At 35.3% G+C, this 20,831-nt stretch overlaps 1 protein-coding gene across 1 annotated transcript; it reads right to left on the reverse strand.

Annotated features, from left to right (window-relative positions):
- Nucleotides 1-1,021: 1,021 nt before the first annotated feature.
- On the reverse strand, nucleotides 1,022-2,953 carry LOC145819255 (uncharacterized). Its single transcript, XM_082913221.1, has one exon. The coding sequence runs from the start codon at nucleotides 2,951-2,953 to the stop codon at nucleotides 1,022-1,024; it is 1,932 nt and encodes a 643-aa protein (XP_082769347.1).
- Nucleotides 2,954-20,831: the final 17,878 nt, after the last annotated feature.

A 20,831-nucleotide genomic window follows, 5' to 3' on the forward strand; every position in this document is an offset into this window, starting at 1 on the left:
TAACAATGAAAGTAAAGGAGAAGTGAAGATTAAGAACCAAGAACTGCTAAGAGTGAACATTTTCGTTATTTAGGGTCGATTATCACAACAGCAGGGTGATGCGGATGTGGCCCATAGGATTAAGGTGGGATGACTTAAGTGGAGAAGTGCGTCTGGAATACTGTATAATAAACGAATACCCACTAGACTAAAATCAAAGTTCTATAGAACGGTTATTAGACTAGCGATGTTGTATGGGACGGAGTGTTGGGCAACCAAGAAACAACATATAGATAAGATAAGAGTTGCTGAGATAAGGATACTAAGGTGGATGTATGGCAAGACTAGACAAGACATAATTAGGAATAAGTGTATTCAGGAATGGGTAGAAGTAGCATCGATAGAAGATAAGTTGAGAGGGAATCGATTGAGATAGTTTGGTCATATTCAACAGAGACCAACAGAGGCAGTAGTGAAAAGATGCGATGTAGTGACGATAGATGGAAGTGTTAGGAGACCAGGTAGGCCTAGATTAACGTTGGCTAGCATAGCTTTATTTAATTTGACTAACGAAATAGCCTTTGATAGAGCCATGTGGAGAAGAAGGATTTATGTGGCCGACCCCATTTGATGGGACTTAAAGCTTGGTTTGGTTTGGTTTGGTTTGTGTGAGGGGAACAACTGAGACAAGAATACAAAATTATATGTTTTTTTTATAAATGGAATAGCTTAATAAAACAAGCAACAAAAGTATGACCTTGAGATAAATTTCTTCTCATGTAAGAGTAGAAAAGAGAAACATCAATACATTATACATAATGGTAGCAATACAATAGAAAACTCCAATCCAAATATAGCAATTACAACTAAAGCCTACCGAGGCCATCAAAAAAACCATAAAAATTAAAACAATGAAACCTCATATAACATGACAAACAACTTGAAAGAATAGTTTCTCCTAAAGATGAAAAACAATCCAAACAATATCCTTTCCAAAACATCAGACCCATAGTACTCATATTAGTTGTTCTGGTTCATAATCTCATCCCCCCTCGTCTAACTGGTTTGGGTCAGTAGGCTGTTGAAACGTAATTACCTTCGACATTTTTCTTACGCCAAAGTGCATAAGTAGAAGCCAAACATGAGTGACAAATTGTCCACCTTGTCTAAACTCTTGAACATGGTTTTTCGCGGGGCAATGACTCGCCGCATAGCATAACATCTCCACCCACACATTACTCATGATCTTCCACTTGTTCTCTTTATCCATCAAACTACGTACAAGTTTGTGTATGTTGTTTATTGTCATATTGTCGGAGTCCAATTCTCTCTGAAGCAGCAACTTATACGGTTCAACTTTAGATGACGCAGATTCTCTTGCTTCAAAAAATTTCTTCACTTTAGTATAAGCCTGCAGAACCTTGGCATTATTGTTACAGAATGGTAAACTAGAACGACATACGAATAGAAGATACATCATGTAATATGATAATGTTTTGGTTGCTTCTATTTCGTCTGTGACCAACCTAGAACCTTCCAACTCTGAATGATAGCAAACATCTGTAGCAACATGCCAAACGACAATACTTTCCTCAAATTCTAGATCGATAATCCACTTAAACTCATCTAGATATCCATAATTCCCAAGGGTCCACTCACTTATTTTCATAGTTGAAACCTGAGACGTTTCAACTTCTGAAATATGTTTTGTCTTCTGCTGAAGCTGATTGATGATTACTTCTTTCAAACTAGGATGAATTGGGCTCGATGGCAAGCAGAATCTCGCCAACATTTTTTCCCTACCACAAAAATGCTCCACAATATCATTGAACATTTTCGACTTCTTTTTGATGCAGAAATTCAACAAGCTGAATTGTACCATAAGTTCATACCACCTTTTACTTTTAAAGATCGGAAGTTCATGGAGATCAAAAATTGGTGTGACCAACTTACTCGGATAATGCTTACATGCCCAGACAATTGCCCAATCTGAACCAAGTTGCTCAAGAACCCCAGCTATCTCTAAAAGAAGTGCTCCGGCAAGCAGAGTTATGATAATTGGAAGATCAATGTGCAAATCTGCAGGAGGCTGAGGAGGGTTTTTCAACATGATAACCAACAATGTTAACACCAAAACAATGCAAGACATGCTAATAAATCTGAGAATACTTCCCCACAATGTAAAAATTGTGCCTATTTTGCTAAAAAGCATGTCATACATCAACCCCAGCTCAATCTCAATTAATTTGAAAGTATTGTGAACACTACCCCTTTCAACCACCAATTCGTGGAATTCTTTTACCAATTTTCCTAGTTCGGACCTATTAGGCTCATAATTGAGAGCATGCGGTTTTAAGATATGGAGATAGGAATATGCTTGCAGCACTAGCTTTCCATTAGGTCGGAGTGCTCGTGCATTACTAATTTTGCTAATTGTGGATTGATCCAACTCAACAAAACCCTCATACTTTTCTATAGTTCTTGACTTGATCACCCACACTCTCTCTCCATACTTAAGAAGTCCAGGAAAAAACATTAACAAGGATAGGAGGTAGAACAGATACTTAGTATCCCATGCATGAAACATGATATAAACTACTCTTAGGCCTAGTGTAAGTAGTCCTGTTAGGTGTTTCAACCACATCTGATTTTCTTCCAAGCGTAAGATAGTTATATTATCTGGACCTCCAAGATAGAATAAGATTATCGGTGCCAATAAACCCTTCAACAGGTCGATTGCATAAATATCCTGATCATCACCTTGAAGCTTGGAGAGCTTCCCAAGAGCGATTGCTGCAGACAAGTCAGAGAGCAGGTAAAGAAACGAAACAATTGCAGTGATCGGAATCCCCATTGTACGCTTTCTGCGAAGTAGTCCCAAAAACAGAAGGTATAATTGAGTCAAGCAGATGCATAGAACTAATGCCCTCAAGTCCCAATGATCCAATATTCTTTTCTGCACGATCATGGCCATACTTCGTGATTATCTCTTCTATGCTACAAAGGTGGATGGAAAAATAAAAATGAAAAAAGTTTAACAAAATTAATTACAATCTTGATAAATGTGCAATGAACATGAGAGACTGCCCTACACTTACATCTGTCTCATTTGGTATGTGTGTGTGTCAAGAGTTTCAAGTGCAATTCAAGTTGTCGCCTTGTACATCATCTTTCATAAAAATGTGAATACTCTCCATTGGATGTCACACATTAAAAAGGCTAATAATGGTGATGCATCAAAGGTTGCAGTACCACACACAAGGGTTTTATGTACCAAACGTTTTTGTTCTCAAAAATTAAAATTTTGTTACAAAACATATTCGGGTACTACTTGATGTCGCTGTGAGAGTCATCACTAAAAGGTCTCATCCCAAAAAATAAAAAATGGACTTTTAGTGATAAATTTTGAAAATATCATCAATATATACACTTTGCAATCATCTATTCCCTTTATTGATGTAATATTATCATATGTTTATCAATAAAAAAAAAATTCTTTTGCTGATAAAAAAAAAACTAGAGAGGAGCTGCCTCAAAAAAATTTAAGGTGTTAGGGATATTTGTATTATATCCCCCAACAATTGGCCAACATTGGACAAATTTACATGCGTACCATCTAGTTTAGTCAAACTCCATTGGTGCCACTCTATGCATGGCTTCATCATGTTATATGTATATATAAACAAGAATGGACCTGCGGAGTGGAAAATGAGGGTGATTGTCCCTTACAATTTCAAAATCCCTTTAACTATTGAATTTTCACATATATTGGCTCACCATCCCTAGATATTAAATTTTCATAATTTTCACGCTATTTTCATTGAAAAAATATTATTCAAAATTTTAGTATTGATTGTATTAGAAATACTTTTAATTATATGTATCCGTGTCTATGCATATTCATTTATTCATGAGAACTGAGTGACTATTTCAGCAAATAATGACAAGCACTAGTGAAGATATCATCCAAACTAAGTGTTACAGGCCACCATTTAATTGTCATTCCATATGATCATAGTACATACTGTTGGAAATTATGGTTTGTATAGGCTTATTTTGGGCTATCTTTCAGTTCAAATTTGAGTGGGGTTCACACGTCTTTTGAGATTGGTCCAAAGAAGTGATGTGTTCCTTACCGCATGGCAAGTCATACGGTGAACACGATTCGTCAAAACCATTTATGAGTGAATGGGAAGTTGACATCATTTTCGGGTTCGTAAAATGGGAAGTTGCAGAGTCAAATGTAGGTTTCCTTAAATTGGTTGTCTCACATTGAAACTTGAAGAGAGCTTGTGTGAGTATATAAGCTCTAGGTGGACATACTCGGGCTGGGTCCCAAGGGGCGCCCCAATTTTTGTAAGGAGGAGAGTTATGGATAAAGTGGGCTTGGCCCAAAAACCACCACACGTGCGCGCTGCCGCCGTGCCAAGTGTCGGTTGGGTTGGGTCCTAACTTTAATTTTTTAAACAAAATTACTTTGAATTTTTTTCCCCTTTTTCAAATTCTTACGGGAATAATTCAAACATTTACGACAAATTCGAAATTCAAATCTGAATGTTGGCATCCCTTCCTTCTCTAGGCGCCTGTTTTCACTCTGGCAGTTTTTCGACAGTTTTTAGATTCGCACCTATTCAGAGGGCTTCCAAACCCATCCGAACAATCACTATCTTGCCTATAAATTCAAACCTTCTCCAACCAATTCTCTCATTCATTTTCTCTTCTCAGTGCATACTCTTCTGCATATTGTCTTTCTAATTTTTTCCTATAAGAGAGATACAATTCAGTCTGTTTGCCAAGCCCAGATTGTAGTGCTGCGATTTTGGGATTTAGCCATTGCATCCTGGGAGGTCGGCGTCATCTATACTCGAGCACCCTAGTGAGGAAGTAACGATCTTAAGGAAAGTGTGTCCAACACACGCCTCAGGTATCTTTCTTTCTACAATTCTATACAGTAATAATCTGTAAGTCTGTTTTTCATTTCAATTAATTACAATGTGTATTCTTGTTCTAGTTTTATACTTGAACAAGAAAATTCTTTCCTCCCTTCATTTTTAGAAATAATTCTTTTCTGAGTTTTGGACAATAAAGTGTACATTCTGAAAATTATTTTTAGAATTTTATTTTCCAGTCGTGTTTTATTTTTAAATACACACAGTTTGCTATTAGTAAATAGTTTCCTACAGCTTAAGATCGTTAGCTTTGTTCTTCTTTTTTTTAGGTGTGTATTTATTTCAGTTACTGAACTGTGATTTTCAAAAACATGGCAACGGATAGTGCTGAGACTATTCCAAACGTGACAGCAACAGTCTCGGTACCACCGCCAGTGACTCCTACGGTGCCAATTAACCATGGAGAAAAACCAGAGAAATTCAATGGGACAGAGTTTAGGAGATGACAGCAAAAAAATGCTCTTTTATCCTACACCTTTACATTTGGCCCGGTATATTCGTGAGAAAGCCCCGAAATAGACTGAGTGAGAGGACGTTGATCGTCAACTAGTTGCTGCAATAGAGGCCTAGAAGCAAGGTGATTTTTTGTGTCGGAATTACATTCGTAATGGACTTGACAATTCTTTATACAATGTGTATTATATAAAGAAAATGGCCAATGAACTTTGGGAATCTCTTGAATTGAAGTATAAAACTGATGATGTCGATGCAAAGAAATTTGTAGTTGGACGTTTCTTGATTTTAAAATGTTAGATTCCAAAATGGTGGTTGGCCAAGTTCAAGAAATTCAGTTGATTCTACATGATATCATTTCTGAAGGAATGGTTCTAAGTGAATCATTTCAAGTTACTACTATTATTGAGAAACTTCCACCAGGATAGAAAGATTTCAAACATTACCTTAAGCACAAACGCAAGGAAATGAAGTTAGAAGAACTTATCATGCGACTGAGGATTGAAGAGGACAACTGAAAATCTGAGAAGAAGTTTGGGAACCAAGTCATGCAGGTGTAGACACCCCATTTTTGACAGCTCCTAACACTTGGGAGCCTCAATCTGAACACTCGATGATGAAAATTACATTATGCAAATTGTTCGAATCTTCAGCAAATGAATTTGGTTTCTAGCTTTAAACCCAAGCCTTCCACCCAATTCAGGCCAATTAATAAGCAGCAGGGCCAAAAACAATTGGCAGGCCGGCCAATCAATGAGTAGGCCATACAAAACATTGGCCGGCCGGCCATGTTCAAGGCCTTCCCTAACGGTTTAGGGTTAGAAAATTTTGCCAAGAGCCAAAGAATTGCCACACACTCTTCCTTCTTCTCTTGCAATATACATACACCATATATACACTTCCTAAGCCTAAAATTGAGGCCTTTTGTTGAGATTCTTGAACACAAATTTCAGCTCTTGAGAGTGTTCAACTTGTGGTTTGTAAACTAGAAGAGCATCCACTCTTTAAAAGGTAATCTTTAAGCTTTTGTACCATATTTTACTATCTCTTTTCTTTTCTTTTTCACACTATTTTTAAGAGTGTTTTTAAGCTTAAAAATGTGATCTTAAGTCACAAAAAAGAAGAGGGGTTAGCCACCTTTCCTTAGGCTTGTTGGTTGGTTGAAACCCCTTTGCTTTAGCTCACTCTTGCTCACTTTTTCCACCTCAAAAACTCAATTTTCAACACTATTTTTGTGTTGTTTCAGTGTTGTTTTGTGTGTTAAATTATGCTTTAAATACTATGGATGTGTTATTGTAAGTCTTCATGGATATAGCTTTCAATCCATTTGAGTTGATAGTCTTTTCTTCAACTTTTTTTTTTATATAGCTTTTATACATGCCCATACCATTGTAATCACCCACTTTTCAATAGCACTCTGCAATCTCCCTCATTTCTTTGTTTCTTTGATTAAATAATTGTATCAAACAAAAAATTGTTGTTCAAGGAATAAGAAACAGACCTCCCATGCTTAATGGTTTAATCTCTTTGGAGGTTCATTACCAAGGTATTACATCTCTCTTATGCTAAGCACAATCTCTTATTTGATACCTCTCTTTATCGTAGGTGCATTACCTCTAAAGGACTAACTTTCTAGTTAGACCACTGGAAATCACAAAGGAAAGGTTCATTATAGGTTATTATCGAGTTTGGATTTGGAGTCATTATCGCTCATTTTGGGTTTGGCTATGTCATTATCGGTCTTTTGAGTTTGACTAGTCATTATTGCTCATTTTGGATTTGACTCCAAATTCATTATCACTTGTAAATGATTTTGATTTTTCTTTGTAAATTCATCCGTAGAAAATGTTTGAAAATCTCATTTCTTGGGTTAAGTCCATGCTTGCTATCTTTATTGCTTTTGGACTTAATAGACGTAATCTACACTTTTGGACAAAAAGAAAGAAAATATAAGAAAATAGAAAGGTAATATAAAAGAGGCTAATAAAATTGGGATAAAAAAGGTAAAAAAATGTAATAAAATTGGAATAGGTTCAATAGGACATTATATTGAACCTATTGCGTCTTGAATCATTGCATACTTTCTAGTGATGTTTAATGGTTCATGAAGCAATGTCTACCCCTTCCCTTGAGGTAACTCCATGATAGGGATGAGGTATTATCTATCTTTCCTTTCATTTTATTGAGCTTATGTCCTATGGGTTCTAAGATCAACACGCAACAAATTTGCGACAATTGATGATTTGTGAATCGAATCTACTCATCCCTTAATCATCTTCATGATAGAGAAGGGTAGAAAGGATAAACATCTCCTCGAAACACTCTATTTTTGCTTTGTTTCAGCTTTGTGTTAGCAGGGTATCCCTCAAAAGCAGTGGCCGGTCGGCCACCATTATGTACGGCCGGCCACTCATTTTTGTATAAGTAGTGGCATTTTTACAGTAGAACATAGTAGAATCTGAGGCCAAAACAGAATAAGTTTCTAAATGCAAACAGAGCAGATTCTGGCAGCAAACAAAGAGGTTTCTGGGAGGATGTTCTTGATCTCGCGTATGTGGCTCCTCGTCTCCCGTTTAAGTCCATTAAATTAGTGCTTTAATATTAGTATGTGTAATTAATTAGTTAGCTTAATTTGAATTTGTAATAGCTAGTTAATTTAGTTAATTTATTTGATAATGTTGATGATGATGATGTGTTGATAATGATGATATTGATAAAGTTGTTGTTGTTGATGATAATGATGTGTTGATGAAGATGTTGTTGATTGATGATGATGATGTGTTGATGAAGATGTTGTTGATGATGATGCCCAACTCCCCATTCTCTCTTTCTTTCTTGTCTCTTCTTTTTCTTCATCTTCTTATTCTTCATCTTGAGGAAAAATATTAATAATAATAATAATAATAATAATAAACCAAAATGACATCGTTTTGGACTTGAACCATTCGAGCCCTATTATTTTCGAGCTACCAATCGGAACTGAAATTACACTTTCCCAACTATAGACTTTATCCATAATTTGTTTTGATTCGCACTGTTTTGATTTCAACAATTTGCTTTTTTTCTCAAAATAATCATCAACTTTTTTCTGTGTATATATATCTGAAAATATTGACACATGGTACAAAATCGTTAGTTTTAGAATTAATTACATTTATTATCTTTATATTTTGATTGAAATTTTATTTTAGTCATTATAGTTTTAATTTGAACAATTTGATGCCGACAATTGAAGTCTAGTTTTAATATAATCATTCTATCCAAATTTCTGTTAATTTTCTCTATATGTACATGTTAGAAAATTAACAAATGTCTTGAAATTGTTAATTTTAAGCTCTAATTTGAATGTAAAAACTAAATTCAAACTACGCTTAAAATGTAATGACCAAATTGTTCAATTTTAAATTATAAGGACCAAAGTGAAATTTAGATCAAGCTATAGGGATAAAAATTATAATTAACCTTTAATTTTAACATTGGAAGATATTAAATTAGACAAATTAAAACAATAGAGACTGAAGCGAAATTTAAGTTAAGCTACAGAAAGTGAAAGTGTAATTTATCCAAAATCATTTTTGATAATATAAGTGGTATGAAAACGGAAAATACTACAAATTTTATAATCAGAATGATGCGATGGGACATATCATTTTAAAAAAAAGGTCTATCAATGTAATTTTTATTTTTAATAATGTAACTGTCACATTATTTTTATATATTTTACATGAAATTTCTATTTAATTTATTTTTTATTTTTTGTATTTTTTGCACTTTTATGTGTATAGAAAATACACTATATACATAACAAAATTTAGTAACAAATTATTAATAAAAGTGCAAAAGTGTGGAAGTGTAAAAATATCCCCGTCCTTATTTATATTTACTAGTATCAAATACTTTTCTTGTTTATGGGTTATTGTGTATGCTTTGATTGTGAGTATGAGAGATTGGACAACTGTCATTAGAATATGTGAGTACGAGAGATTGAACATTCCAACTATGTTGGCACATGGAAGGGTCAAGGTATAATACACTTTATTTTTTATTTTTAGTGTATGTTGAAGTTATAATATATATATATATATATATATATGGGAAATGATTTGGAGCCCTAAAAACGTCCTCCCTAATCCCCCTAATTCCCAAAACGACGTCATTTTGGGAAATTTTTTTTTTTTTTTTTTGCCTTGGTCTCAATTTTCGGGGGATTAGGGCCCCCCAAATTAGGGGGATGTAGCACGCCCTATATATATATATATATATATATATATTGAATTACTTGTATTAGAAGGCACTCATAAGACAATTTAATACTAATCAAAATCAATTACTCTTATGCAATTGACCTATGGCTCTTATTTCGCTACCAATTTATTTGTGACCACAATTTATTTTAGATGAATAAAAAATATTGTACACAACAATTATCAAAACTGACTTAAGAAAATGTAATAATTCATAAATTATTATGAACACATTCTAAAAGAGAACAAGCAATTTCTATTATGAGTGAAAGTGCATCTATATATTTATCATTTTTTATTTTTTATTTTTTGATCAGTGAAGAAAAATGTCATTAAAAACACGAAATTAAAGATATAAGAAGCTAAAGTGTCCTGAGAGAGATTCAAAGAGTGAACATCTCTTCTACTATTGCAACTGGCACCTACACAATCAATCCCTCCGCCTATCTAGGGAAATGCTAATATATACACCCCTTGAAAGGGGTATACCATATGCCCCCCTATCTATCTATCTATCTATATAAATATATATATATTATATATAAGTAAAATGGGGTTTTTAACTTTGAGAGCTTTAGGAGCTTCAAAACTCCAATCCAATTATGTTGATTTTTTGTTATTTTTTAAAAAGAGAAAAATATCATTGGCTACTAAAAATTAAAATTAAAATTAAAGTTTAAAATTTACAATTTAAAATTATAGTCAACAAAAATTATTGAATTCACCTATGGTTTAGGAATTTAAATTTCAAAATTTTATAACTAACAAAACACACTTACTTTAAGGAGTTGCTTTCCATAATAAAAATATACTATATATTTTACCTAGCTAATTAATCTTTCTTTCAATAGGAATTACTAAATCCCTTTATCAAAAAAAAAAAAAAAAAAAAAAAAACAAAAACAAAAACAAAAAGCTTATATTTCACTACTTCCACATAAAATTTTAATTTCTACAAGAATAAATATTCTTTACACCCCTCTCTCTCTCTCTCTCTCTCTCTCTCTCTCTCTCAAATGGTGATTATTAAGATTTCATTTGGTGTTTAAACATTTTTTTCTTTTTGTTGTTTTTGCCTTTCATTCAAGCTTAATCTTCATGTCCGTCTGGCTTCTGTTAACAATAGAACAACAATAGATTAGGCCCATATGTGAAAATAACAATGGATGCCTCCTTCAAATTCTAAGATAATTACAGATAAGTGTTGGCCTCGATGCTAAGAGTAGGTGTAAGATTTTTTGCATGTTTGTTATTTTTAAGTCATATAATACGTGAATGTGCCATATATTATTAAAAAGTTAGAGTTTGTGGTTGATTATAGGTTTATCAAATAGATTATAAATAAAATAAAATAAAAAGAATTGTATCATTTATTGATTTTATATATGTAATCTTTAAAAATCAATAATTATATTTTTCATAATTTTATTTTCAATTCTATTCAATAACTATTTAATTTATCAATTAGTGTGTTTCTTAGGCGTAGAGTATACAAGTGACATAAAATTAGTGTGTTTATGAGCAAAAGAAACTATTGATTTAAGAGGCTTTAGGAATTTCAAAGCATTAATATAAAATTTTTAATTTTAAAAGTTAAAGAATACAAATGATATAAAATTATTGATAGATTTAACCATATCTATAATTTTAAATTTAAAAAACATATATATATATATATATTTATATACAGAAAGTCAAATAAATAAATTTAACCATATGTAAGCCACATCTAATTTGATATTTGAAAATCCTTAAAAGGAAATTCTAAATTTAATTTTAGTATTATATAATTTAAAATTATAAAAATATATTTTTCCAAAATATTGTTCATTTTTTAAATATTTGAAACTAAAAAATATATATAATTTAAGGCTTTTGACTTATCTAACCATATCTGATTATCAAATTCAAATTCAAAAAAAAAAAAATGTATATAAAATGTCAAAAAATAATTTTAGGTATATCTTTTTGGTTAGATGGTAATTTTTTTTTTAGCCATGTCTAAGCTATATTTAATTTTAAATTTAAAAAAAGTTCAAAGAAAACTTGAATCAAATATAATTTTAAATTATTTTTTGGCTTTAAATCATAATAGATCAAATGGTAAAAAATTTCAAGTACACATGTCAACATCTTATTGTAAAAATAAAAAAGTCTAAAATTTTTAAGAACAAACTTCAAAATTAATAATTACAAATATTTTTAAAAATTGATATAAAATTTCACTTGAATAAGTTGTATAGTAAAACAAACAAATCCATAAAATTTACCAAATAAATTATTCAAAAAATAAAACCAATGATCTACATCTATTGTGAGTGCGACTCACATTTCACTTACTTTAAAACTATATTATACACCTACTTTCGGGATAAATTTTTATGGTCCATTGTATTTATATAATAGATATTAGTCGATTTAAATTGATTATTATAAAATATTTTTACTAATTGATCAATCAATTTTTCTTGATCAGGTGTAGGGTTAGAGTTAAAACATGACCCATGAGATGGCTTGACTGACTTTGAATAATCTTTCATAAATAAACATACATTAATATTCACATAATCTATATTTATCTAAATCTATATTAAATAAAAAGGTGTTTTCAATCACAGATTGCTCTTTGGTTTATCCAATCTTAAAAAAAAACAACAACAACAACAACAATCACAAGTTGTTGAAACCCTCACCAAATTAAAAAATATGTTTCTCAATCCCTAAAAATTTTGAGTTGGGTTCAAGTTGCTAAGGTTGAACATACCAAAGTTTGTTACTCTAGCAAGGGGGAAGGAAGTTACACGGTTGAGAACTTAAAATTGACACATAAAGTGCATGCCATTATAGTAAAATTGTGAGTCATGTTTGGAAAGAGTATTTTTTGTGAAAAAATCACTACAAGTTGTCAATTGATTATCTCTACCTTTTATGTGATTTTTTGTAAAAAATTAAAAAATTATTAAAAAAATTAATTTCCAAACAAGTCCAATTGTGAGCTTCAATATTTTTCAGTTTTTAATTTGCATACAAAAGTCTAACTATTTATATTATTTATATAAAAATTATATTATTAATTTTTTTCACATCACGTGCATCGCACGGGCTTACCACTAGTATATTATATAAGCAAAAGAGGGTTTTTATTGAGCAACCTTGTGAGAGTTTCAAATCTCATACTAATTTTCTTGATTTTCTAAATTTTAAACAATTAAAAAAAATTTACTGGCTAGCTTCCATTTAACCATATAAAAATAAAATTCCAACTAATTTATGATTTATTTGATAATCCCACATTGGGAGAAGAAAGAAAAAGTGAGTTATTTTACTCATATAAAGTGAATCTTATACTCCACATTAATATTGTAATATATTATGCATGTTTCAATTTAATATAGTTTAAATTTTAAAAAAAAATTAAAAGTTTTAATTAATTAATTTTTGTGTAAGTTGTTTGGCCTTTTGACCTAGCCGATTAGATTTAATCATGCTTGATTTGAATGATTCGTTCATACTAATTTTCTTGATTTTCTAAATTTTAAACAATTAAAAAAATTTATATTGGCTAGCTTCCTTTTAATCATATAAAAATAAAATTCTAACTAGTCCATGATTTATTTGATAATCCCACATAGGGAGAAGAAAGAAAAAGTGAGTTATTTTACTCACATAAAGTGAATCTTATACTCCATATTAATATTGTAATATTGTGCATGTTTCAATTCAATATACTTTAAATTTAAAAAAAAAAAATTAAAAGTTTTAATTAATTAATTTTTGTGTAAGCTGGTTGACCTTTTGACCTAGCTGATTAGGTTGAATCATGTTTAATTTGACTGATTCGTTGGTTTAAACACGATTTTAGCGATTTTATCAAAATATATTGATTTGTTTGATTTAAAATAAAGTAAAAATTGATCTGATTAAAAATTGAACAACTGAAATTGCTTGATTAGACATCAAGTTTCCGCTTATAATCCCATATAGAAAAAAAAAAGAAAAAAAGTAAGTTATTTCACTTATATAAAGTAAACTTTAATATTGTAATATTGTATATATTTCAATTCAAGACAATTTAAATTTTAAAATTAAAACAACATTTAAAAATTTTAATTAATTAATTTTTGTATAAGTTGGTTGATTATTTGACCTAACCAATTAGGCTGAATCGTTTTCGATTTGATTGATTCGCTGGTTTAACAGAGATTTCTCATACTGATTTTCTTAATTTTAAACAATTAAAAAAATTTCATTGGTTAGCTTCCATTTAACCATATAAAAATAAAACTCTAATTAATTTATGATTTTTTTTTTTTTATAATCCCACATCGAGAGAAGAAGGAAAAAGTGAGTCGTTTCAGTTATATAAAATAAATCTTATACTCTCATTTAATATTGTAGTGTTGTGCATAGTTCAATTCAAGACGGTTTAAGTTTTAAAATAAAAACTATATTAGTCTATGATATGATTTATTTTATAATTCCACATTGGGAGAAGAAAAAAAAAAGTGAATTGTTTCACTTATATAAAGTAAATATTATGCTCTCATTTAATATTGCAGTGTTGTGCATAGTTTAGTTCAAGACAGCTTAAATTTTAAAATAAAAACTCTAATTAGTCTATGATATGATTTATTTATAATCCCACATCAGGAGAAGAAGGAAAAAATAAGTTGTTTTACCTTTATAAAGTGAATATTATACTCCTATTTAATATTGTAGAGTTGTGCATTTTCAGTTGAAGATAGTTTAAATTTTAAAATAAAATTTTTAAAGTTTTAATTAATTAATTTTTGTATAAGTTGGTCTTTTGACTTATCAGATTAAGCTGAATCATTTTTTATTTTGACTGATTCACTGGTTTAACTACGATTTTAGTGGTTTTATCAAAATAGTATGTGGCTACCTTGGGTGATTGTGCTTACTCCTTGGTGTTTGTTGGGTGTTGAGTTGGTAGACTTGGAAGGCTGAGGCTGCTCTGGTTTGTGCAGATAGTAGGAGGGGATTTGTAATGCCATTGATGCTGCTTGCGGCTGTATGGTGTTGTGCTGTTAGTAAGAGGGAGTTGTAATGGTACTGCTTAGTGCACTCTACTGCTGGTCTGGTAGACTGCTGCTGGTGCTACATTGGTTGCTTGGTAGACTTGATGGAGCTGCATTGGGTGTTGTTGCTTTGTTGGAAGTATTGTTGTTTTTGTTTTTCCCTTTATCTTGTTTTGGTTGCTTCTGATTGATTTCTCACCAATCTTGGGCTAGTACTAGCATATGATTGTGCTCCCTTTGCGGTGCCAACCTAGTTAGGATCGTTAAGGTTAGCTATGATGCTTAGTGCACTCTCCCGCTTTGTTGATGTAATTTTTGCACGTTTTGTGCTTTTTATCAATAAAGTTTTTTTTTTTTTTTTGTTGATAAAAAAAAAAGATTTGTTTGATTTGAAATAAACTAAAGATTGACCTGATTAAAAATTGAATGATTGATATAAACTTCTCGCCCAAACAATTGTTAACTTTTATTTTACAATCTCACATTGGAAAAAGAAAGAAAAAGTGAGTTGTTTCACTTATATAAAATAAACCTTATGCTCTTATTTAATATTGTAGTATTGTGCACACTTTAGTTTAATACAGTTTAAATTTTAAAATTAAAATAATATTTAAAAGTTTTAATTAATTAATTTTTGTAGAAGTTAGTTTGTCTTTTGACCTAGCCGATTAAGTTGAACCATTTTTTATTTGACTGATTCGTTGATTTAACAGCGATCTTAGCAGTTTTATCAAAATATATTGTTAGATTTGTTTGATTCGAAATAAACTAAATATTGACCTTATTAAAAATTGAACAACTGATTATTTTATTAGAAGTAAACTTCTCTCCCAAACAATTGTTAATTTTTATTTTACAATCCCACATTGGGAAAGGAGGAAAAAGTGAGTTGTTTCACTTATATAAAATAAATAGTATGCTACTATTTAATATTGTAGTGTTGTACATGCTTTAGTTCAAAACAGTTTAAATTTTAAAATTAAAATAACATTTAAAAGTTTTAACTAATTAATTTTTGTATAAGTTAGTTGGTCTTTTGACTTGACTGATTAGGTTGAAACGTTTTTTATTTGACTAATTCATTGGTTTAACCGCGAGCTTAGCGGTTTTATCAAAATATAATGGTTAAATTTGTTTGATTTGAAATAAACTAAAAATTGATCTAATTAAATATTAAATGACTGATATTGTTTGATTTAAAATAAACTTTATGTCTAAATAATTGTTAATTTTGATTTTACACAATCTCACATCGAAAAAGGAAGAAAAAAGTAAATTGTTTCAGTTATATAAAGTAGCATATACTCCCATTTAATATTGGAGTATTGTGCATGTTTCAGTTGAAAACAGTTTAAATTTTAAAATAAAATAAAATTTAAAAATTTTAATTAATTAATTTTTGTATAAATTGATTGATCTTTTAGCCAATTGTAATGATTTTATATATATATATATATATTGCTTTATTTCTAAAATGTATGTTTAATTTTTATAACAAGCTTTAACACAGAATAAACTAAAACTAAAAAATTTATAAAATGAAATTTATTTTTATTTTATCATAAATACATATACAACTGCAATATATACATATATATATATAGTTTTTAAATAAATTTTATATTATTATTTAATTTTAAAATTATTTTTAATTATTTATTTAGATATATTTATGAATGTAAAATGTAAAATGCAAATCTTGAAAAAAAAAAGAGAAAAAGAAAAGGGGTAGTCTTGTCCCCATCCATTGATCCTTTCCTTCCAGCTGGGTGGATGCTCATCTTTATCGAAGAGGTAACCATTTTTTATCAATATTTGACTCCCCTTTTTAAAGGGTAAAGTATTTGAGAGGGTGATTTATGATCTGGAGTTGGGCCGAGGTAACGGCAGAGCAGGTGGAGAGCCCAACGGTGCATGGGGCCGAGATAACCGACTATCCGCCCAGACTTGGGCCGGGCAGAACGTGGGCCGAGTGTGTGCCGCCCCAGACCATAAAGAAACTGCCCGGCAAGGCAGTGCTCGGTCTGACCGAGCTGCTCGATCAATGGATGGCCGAAGCCGGACAAGCTGAGTGACCGGCGCCAGGAAAGGCATGGCCAGCCGAGGTAACTGTTTGATCGGCAGAAAGGTCGACCTCAGAGGAGCCTCGGGCTAGGCTTTGCCGAGATGCCACCTAGCCCCGTCCTCCTTGGGCTTAGCCAATGAAGTGCTTGGATATGAAGCACGGCCCGGCATGGCAACGGATATAACAGCTCGGCTACCGAGCTCCAGCTGTGAAGGCAGGCAGTTGAGATTAGGTGATGTTCAGCAAGGTCTATGCTAATAGATGGGATAGCGGAGCCACGTGTTAGGAGACGACTGGGAGTAGATACGGGGCACAGAGGGTATATAAGCATGTCTGCGCCCCCCATACGCGACAGATGAACACTTGGTAAGGAAATTCATACACTCAAACACCTCTATCTCTCTCTCTCTCTATCTCAAGGTGTGTGCTAACTTGACCGTCGGAGGGTTTTTCCGGCCACACACCGCCGGGTAGCTCACCATTCTTTGCGCGCAGGTGATCGGACATAAACGGAGCTTGGAAGAAAGGAGTGCGGGCTTGCCGGAATATTTGCTCCCCGCACAATTGGCGCCGTCTATGGGAATCTCGACAGACAAAACCTTGTCTTCCAGGTTCATCTGATCGCCGTCCATGGCGAACAATGACGAGTTTCCGTTGTCTGCCATAGACGGAGCTACCCCGGAGTTCACGCGAAGGAGAGAAGTTCCTTCCGTCATCCATCCAATGGCGGACTTGGGGACGCCCACTGGAGGACAGTCAGTAGACGTGCGGGATAAGCGTGGAAGAAGTCATGGTCATTCGCGGAGTCCAGACGGTCACCGGCGGAGGAGAGACTCACACGCCAGGCGGCTGGAAAGTAAGTTGAGAGATCAAGATGCTGTCATCCGGCGAATGGCGGCGGAGATGGAGGATCTCAAGCGGCATGTCAAAGGGAAGGGTGTAGTTGGAGTGGGAGACCACAGTGAGCGCACCCCATCCCGCCCTTCAGGCGGTTAGAGTCAGCGACGTACTCAGTCCATATCCATTACCAGAAGTTACCAGGTTGGTGATTCCAACGCGGGTGCAGAGAAGTCTAGCGCGCAAGACAGCACCTACAAACCCTCACGCCCGGAGACGACATCGAGGTATTCTTACTCTGCTCAGTCAGAAGATTTACGGGTGGTCTTAAAGGAGCGGGCTCGCCGGCACGAAGCTCAGAGAATACCTGCCTTCCAGCGGCTATTCTACGGGGTTCACGCCAGCGCGGAGGTCGGAATGCCTCCACCCCGCCAAGCGGTGCCACTCTTCGAAGATACGGACTTGGCTAGGCTGAGTGCCACCCCTTTTTCCTTGGATATAGAAACAACACCGCTTCCGGCAGGCTTCCACCAGCCTAAATTCACACTTTACGACGGAAAAACCGATCCATACATGCATGTGAGCCACTTCCGACAGGTTATGGCCGGACATAGGCACAATGACGGACTTATGTGCCTAATCTTCCCGTCAAGTTTAGGCGAGCTGGGCTTAAAGTGGTTCGAGAGGTTGCCGGAAGGGAGCATTCAAAGGTGGCACCAGCTGGCCGAGGCGTTTGTTACACGCTTCAAAACCAACACAAAGACACCAAAGGAAGTCGATCATCTGCTAAGTGTCAAGATGGAACCGAGCGACACGCTGAAGGTATACAAATCAAGGTACTGGGAAACCTTCAACGAGATCTTGGACTGCCCGGTCAACCTTGCAATCATGCAGTACAAGCGTGGTCTCCCGGTCGGACATAGACTGCGGGACTCGCTTACTATGCACCAGCCGACCTCCATGGGCCAACTCATGCAGCGCATCAATGAACACATCCGAGTAGAGGATGACGCGTCAGCTTCTACCGTGAAGGCTACTCCGGTAGCAACAGACAAGAAAACAGCAGGCAAAGAGCACACAGTTGGGCAGGAGTCCAGCCGCTCAAGCGACCGAGCTGAGGAAGCGGACCGGGATTCAAACTGCAAAAACCGGGGTAGAGGACGTCGTAATGACCGGGATGACTACCCCCGAGATGACGTAGCGGACGCAAACAGAAGGATGAAGGCAAGGACTGGTATAACCACGGTCTTCAAGATTCCCATCTATCGCATACTTAGTGAAATCCGTGACGAGGAGTATGTCCGGTTTCCAGCTAAGTTGGGCGATGGACAAAAGGGCTACAATCCGCGGTATCGTTGCACATTCCACCGGGAAAAAGGTCACCGGACTGAGGATTGTTTGCCTTTGAGGCAACACTTGGAAGAGCTGATTGCGGCCGGCCATCTAGACCTTTATATTGATGGCGGCGTGAAGCCGAATCAGGCGCCGGTTGATCCCAGGAGACAGGATGACCGAGACGCACCACCACAGGGAGTTATTAATGTCATCCACGGCATCGTGGAACCGGAGCGTGTTTGCGAACTCCAGGGCATGATAAAAAAAGGCAGAGCATATGAGGGAAGTTTTGTCGGTGCAGCCTGCCATCAAAAGGGGGAAGACAGAAGAAAAAGACGTGATTGGTTTCACCTCAAGAGATCTAGAGCGCATCCAGACGCCGCACAACGATGCCCTAGTAGTAACTCTACGCGTCAAAGACTTTGATGTTAAGCGGATCTTGATCGATCAGGGAAGCTCGGTCGAGATCATGTATTATGATGCGTTCAAGCAACTTAAACTCCGGGAGACAGACTTGGCTCCGGCAACTTCGCCACTGGTTGGATTCAACTCGCAACCAGAGTGGCCTTTGGGAAAGATTATCCTGCCGGTCAAAGCGGGATCCGTTGTCAGACAAGTTGAGTTTTGGGTGCTACAAGTGCCTTCGACGTACAACCTTATCCTTGGAGGGGGATGATTACACGCCATGCAAGCTGTAGCATCGACTTATCACCATGTGATGAGATTTCCCTCGGCTATGGGGGAAATCGAGGAGATTTGGGGCGATCAGGTCATGTCCAAGTAGTGCTTCGTGGCGGTCAACGGAAGCCGGGCTGCCAAAGGATTCGTCCAAATGATCGAGGGATCGGAGGACCAGGGTGTCTTGGATGATGTGGGCACCAAGGCCGAAGATAAGGCTGTTGAAGAATTGATTGAGGTGCGGATTGATACAGAGCAGCCGGACAAGTTCAGTCGGACAAGTTCTTCTTGCTCGGATCAAGTCTCACGGCCATAGAGAGGACCGAGATGATAGAGTTTTTGATGGCGAATATCGAAGTCTTTGCATGGTCACCTTACGACATGCTTGGCCTCGACCCAAATTTTATCTGCCACCACCTCAACGTCTTCCCTGGAGCAAAGCCAGTCATTCAGCGAGCAAGGAGATCGGCACTGCATCACGCCGAGGTAGTCGCAGAAGAGGTAAAGAACCTGCTTGAGGCACGAGCAATTCAGGAAGTGCACTATCCTCGGTGGATTTCCAACACAGTAGTGGTGCCTAAGAAGAACGGAAAGTGGCGAGTTTGTGTCGACTATAAGACAGTCAACCGAGCTTGTCCCAAAGACAGCTTCCTTTTGCCGCGCATTGACCAGCTAGTGGATTTGACGGCTGGACACAATCGGCTCAGTTTCTTGGATGCGTACCGCGGCTATCACCAGATTGCCATGCATGGGCCTGACCGAGAGATCACCTCTTTCACGACTCCAAGGGGACTCTTCTGCTACCGAGTCATGCATTTTGGTTTGAAGAACGCCGGGGCAACCTTTCAGAGGATGGTGACCAAAATGTTTGCTCCTTTGCTTGGCCGGACAATGGAGGCTTACATCGACGATATGGTGGTCAAGAGCCGACATGAGGCAAACCATTTGTCCGACTTAGCCGAGATGTTTGCCATTCTAAAGAAGCACAAACTGCGCTTGAATGCGTCAAAGTGTGCCTTTGGCGTGGGATCCGGGAAATTTTTGGGATTCTTAGTCACGAACCGAGGCATCGAAGCAGACCCTACTCAGATCAGAGCCGTGCAAGAGTTGAAGCAGCCCAGCTCGTCTAAGGACATGCAGCATCTGGCCGGGATGGCCGCCGCGCTTAATCGATTTATAAGCCGGTCATCAGATCGCTGTCGCCCTTTCTTTCAAGCATTGAAATCAAAGTTCTCATGGGACGACGAATGTG

The sequence above is a fragment of the Camellia sinensis genome, chromosome 2 (genome assembly GCF_055761805.1).
Source record: "Camellia sinensis isolate YWXY chromosome 2, ASM5576180v1, whole genome shotgun sequence".
In the NCBI taxonomy this organism is placed as follows: Eukaryota; Viridiplantae; Streptophyta; class Magnoliopsida; order Ericales; family Theaceae; genus Camellia; species Camellia sinensis.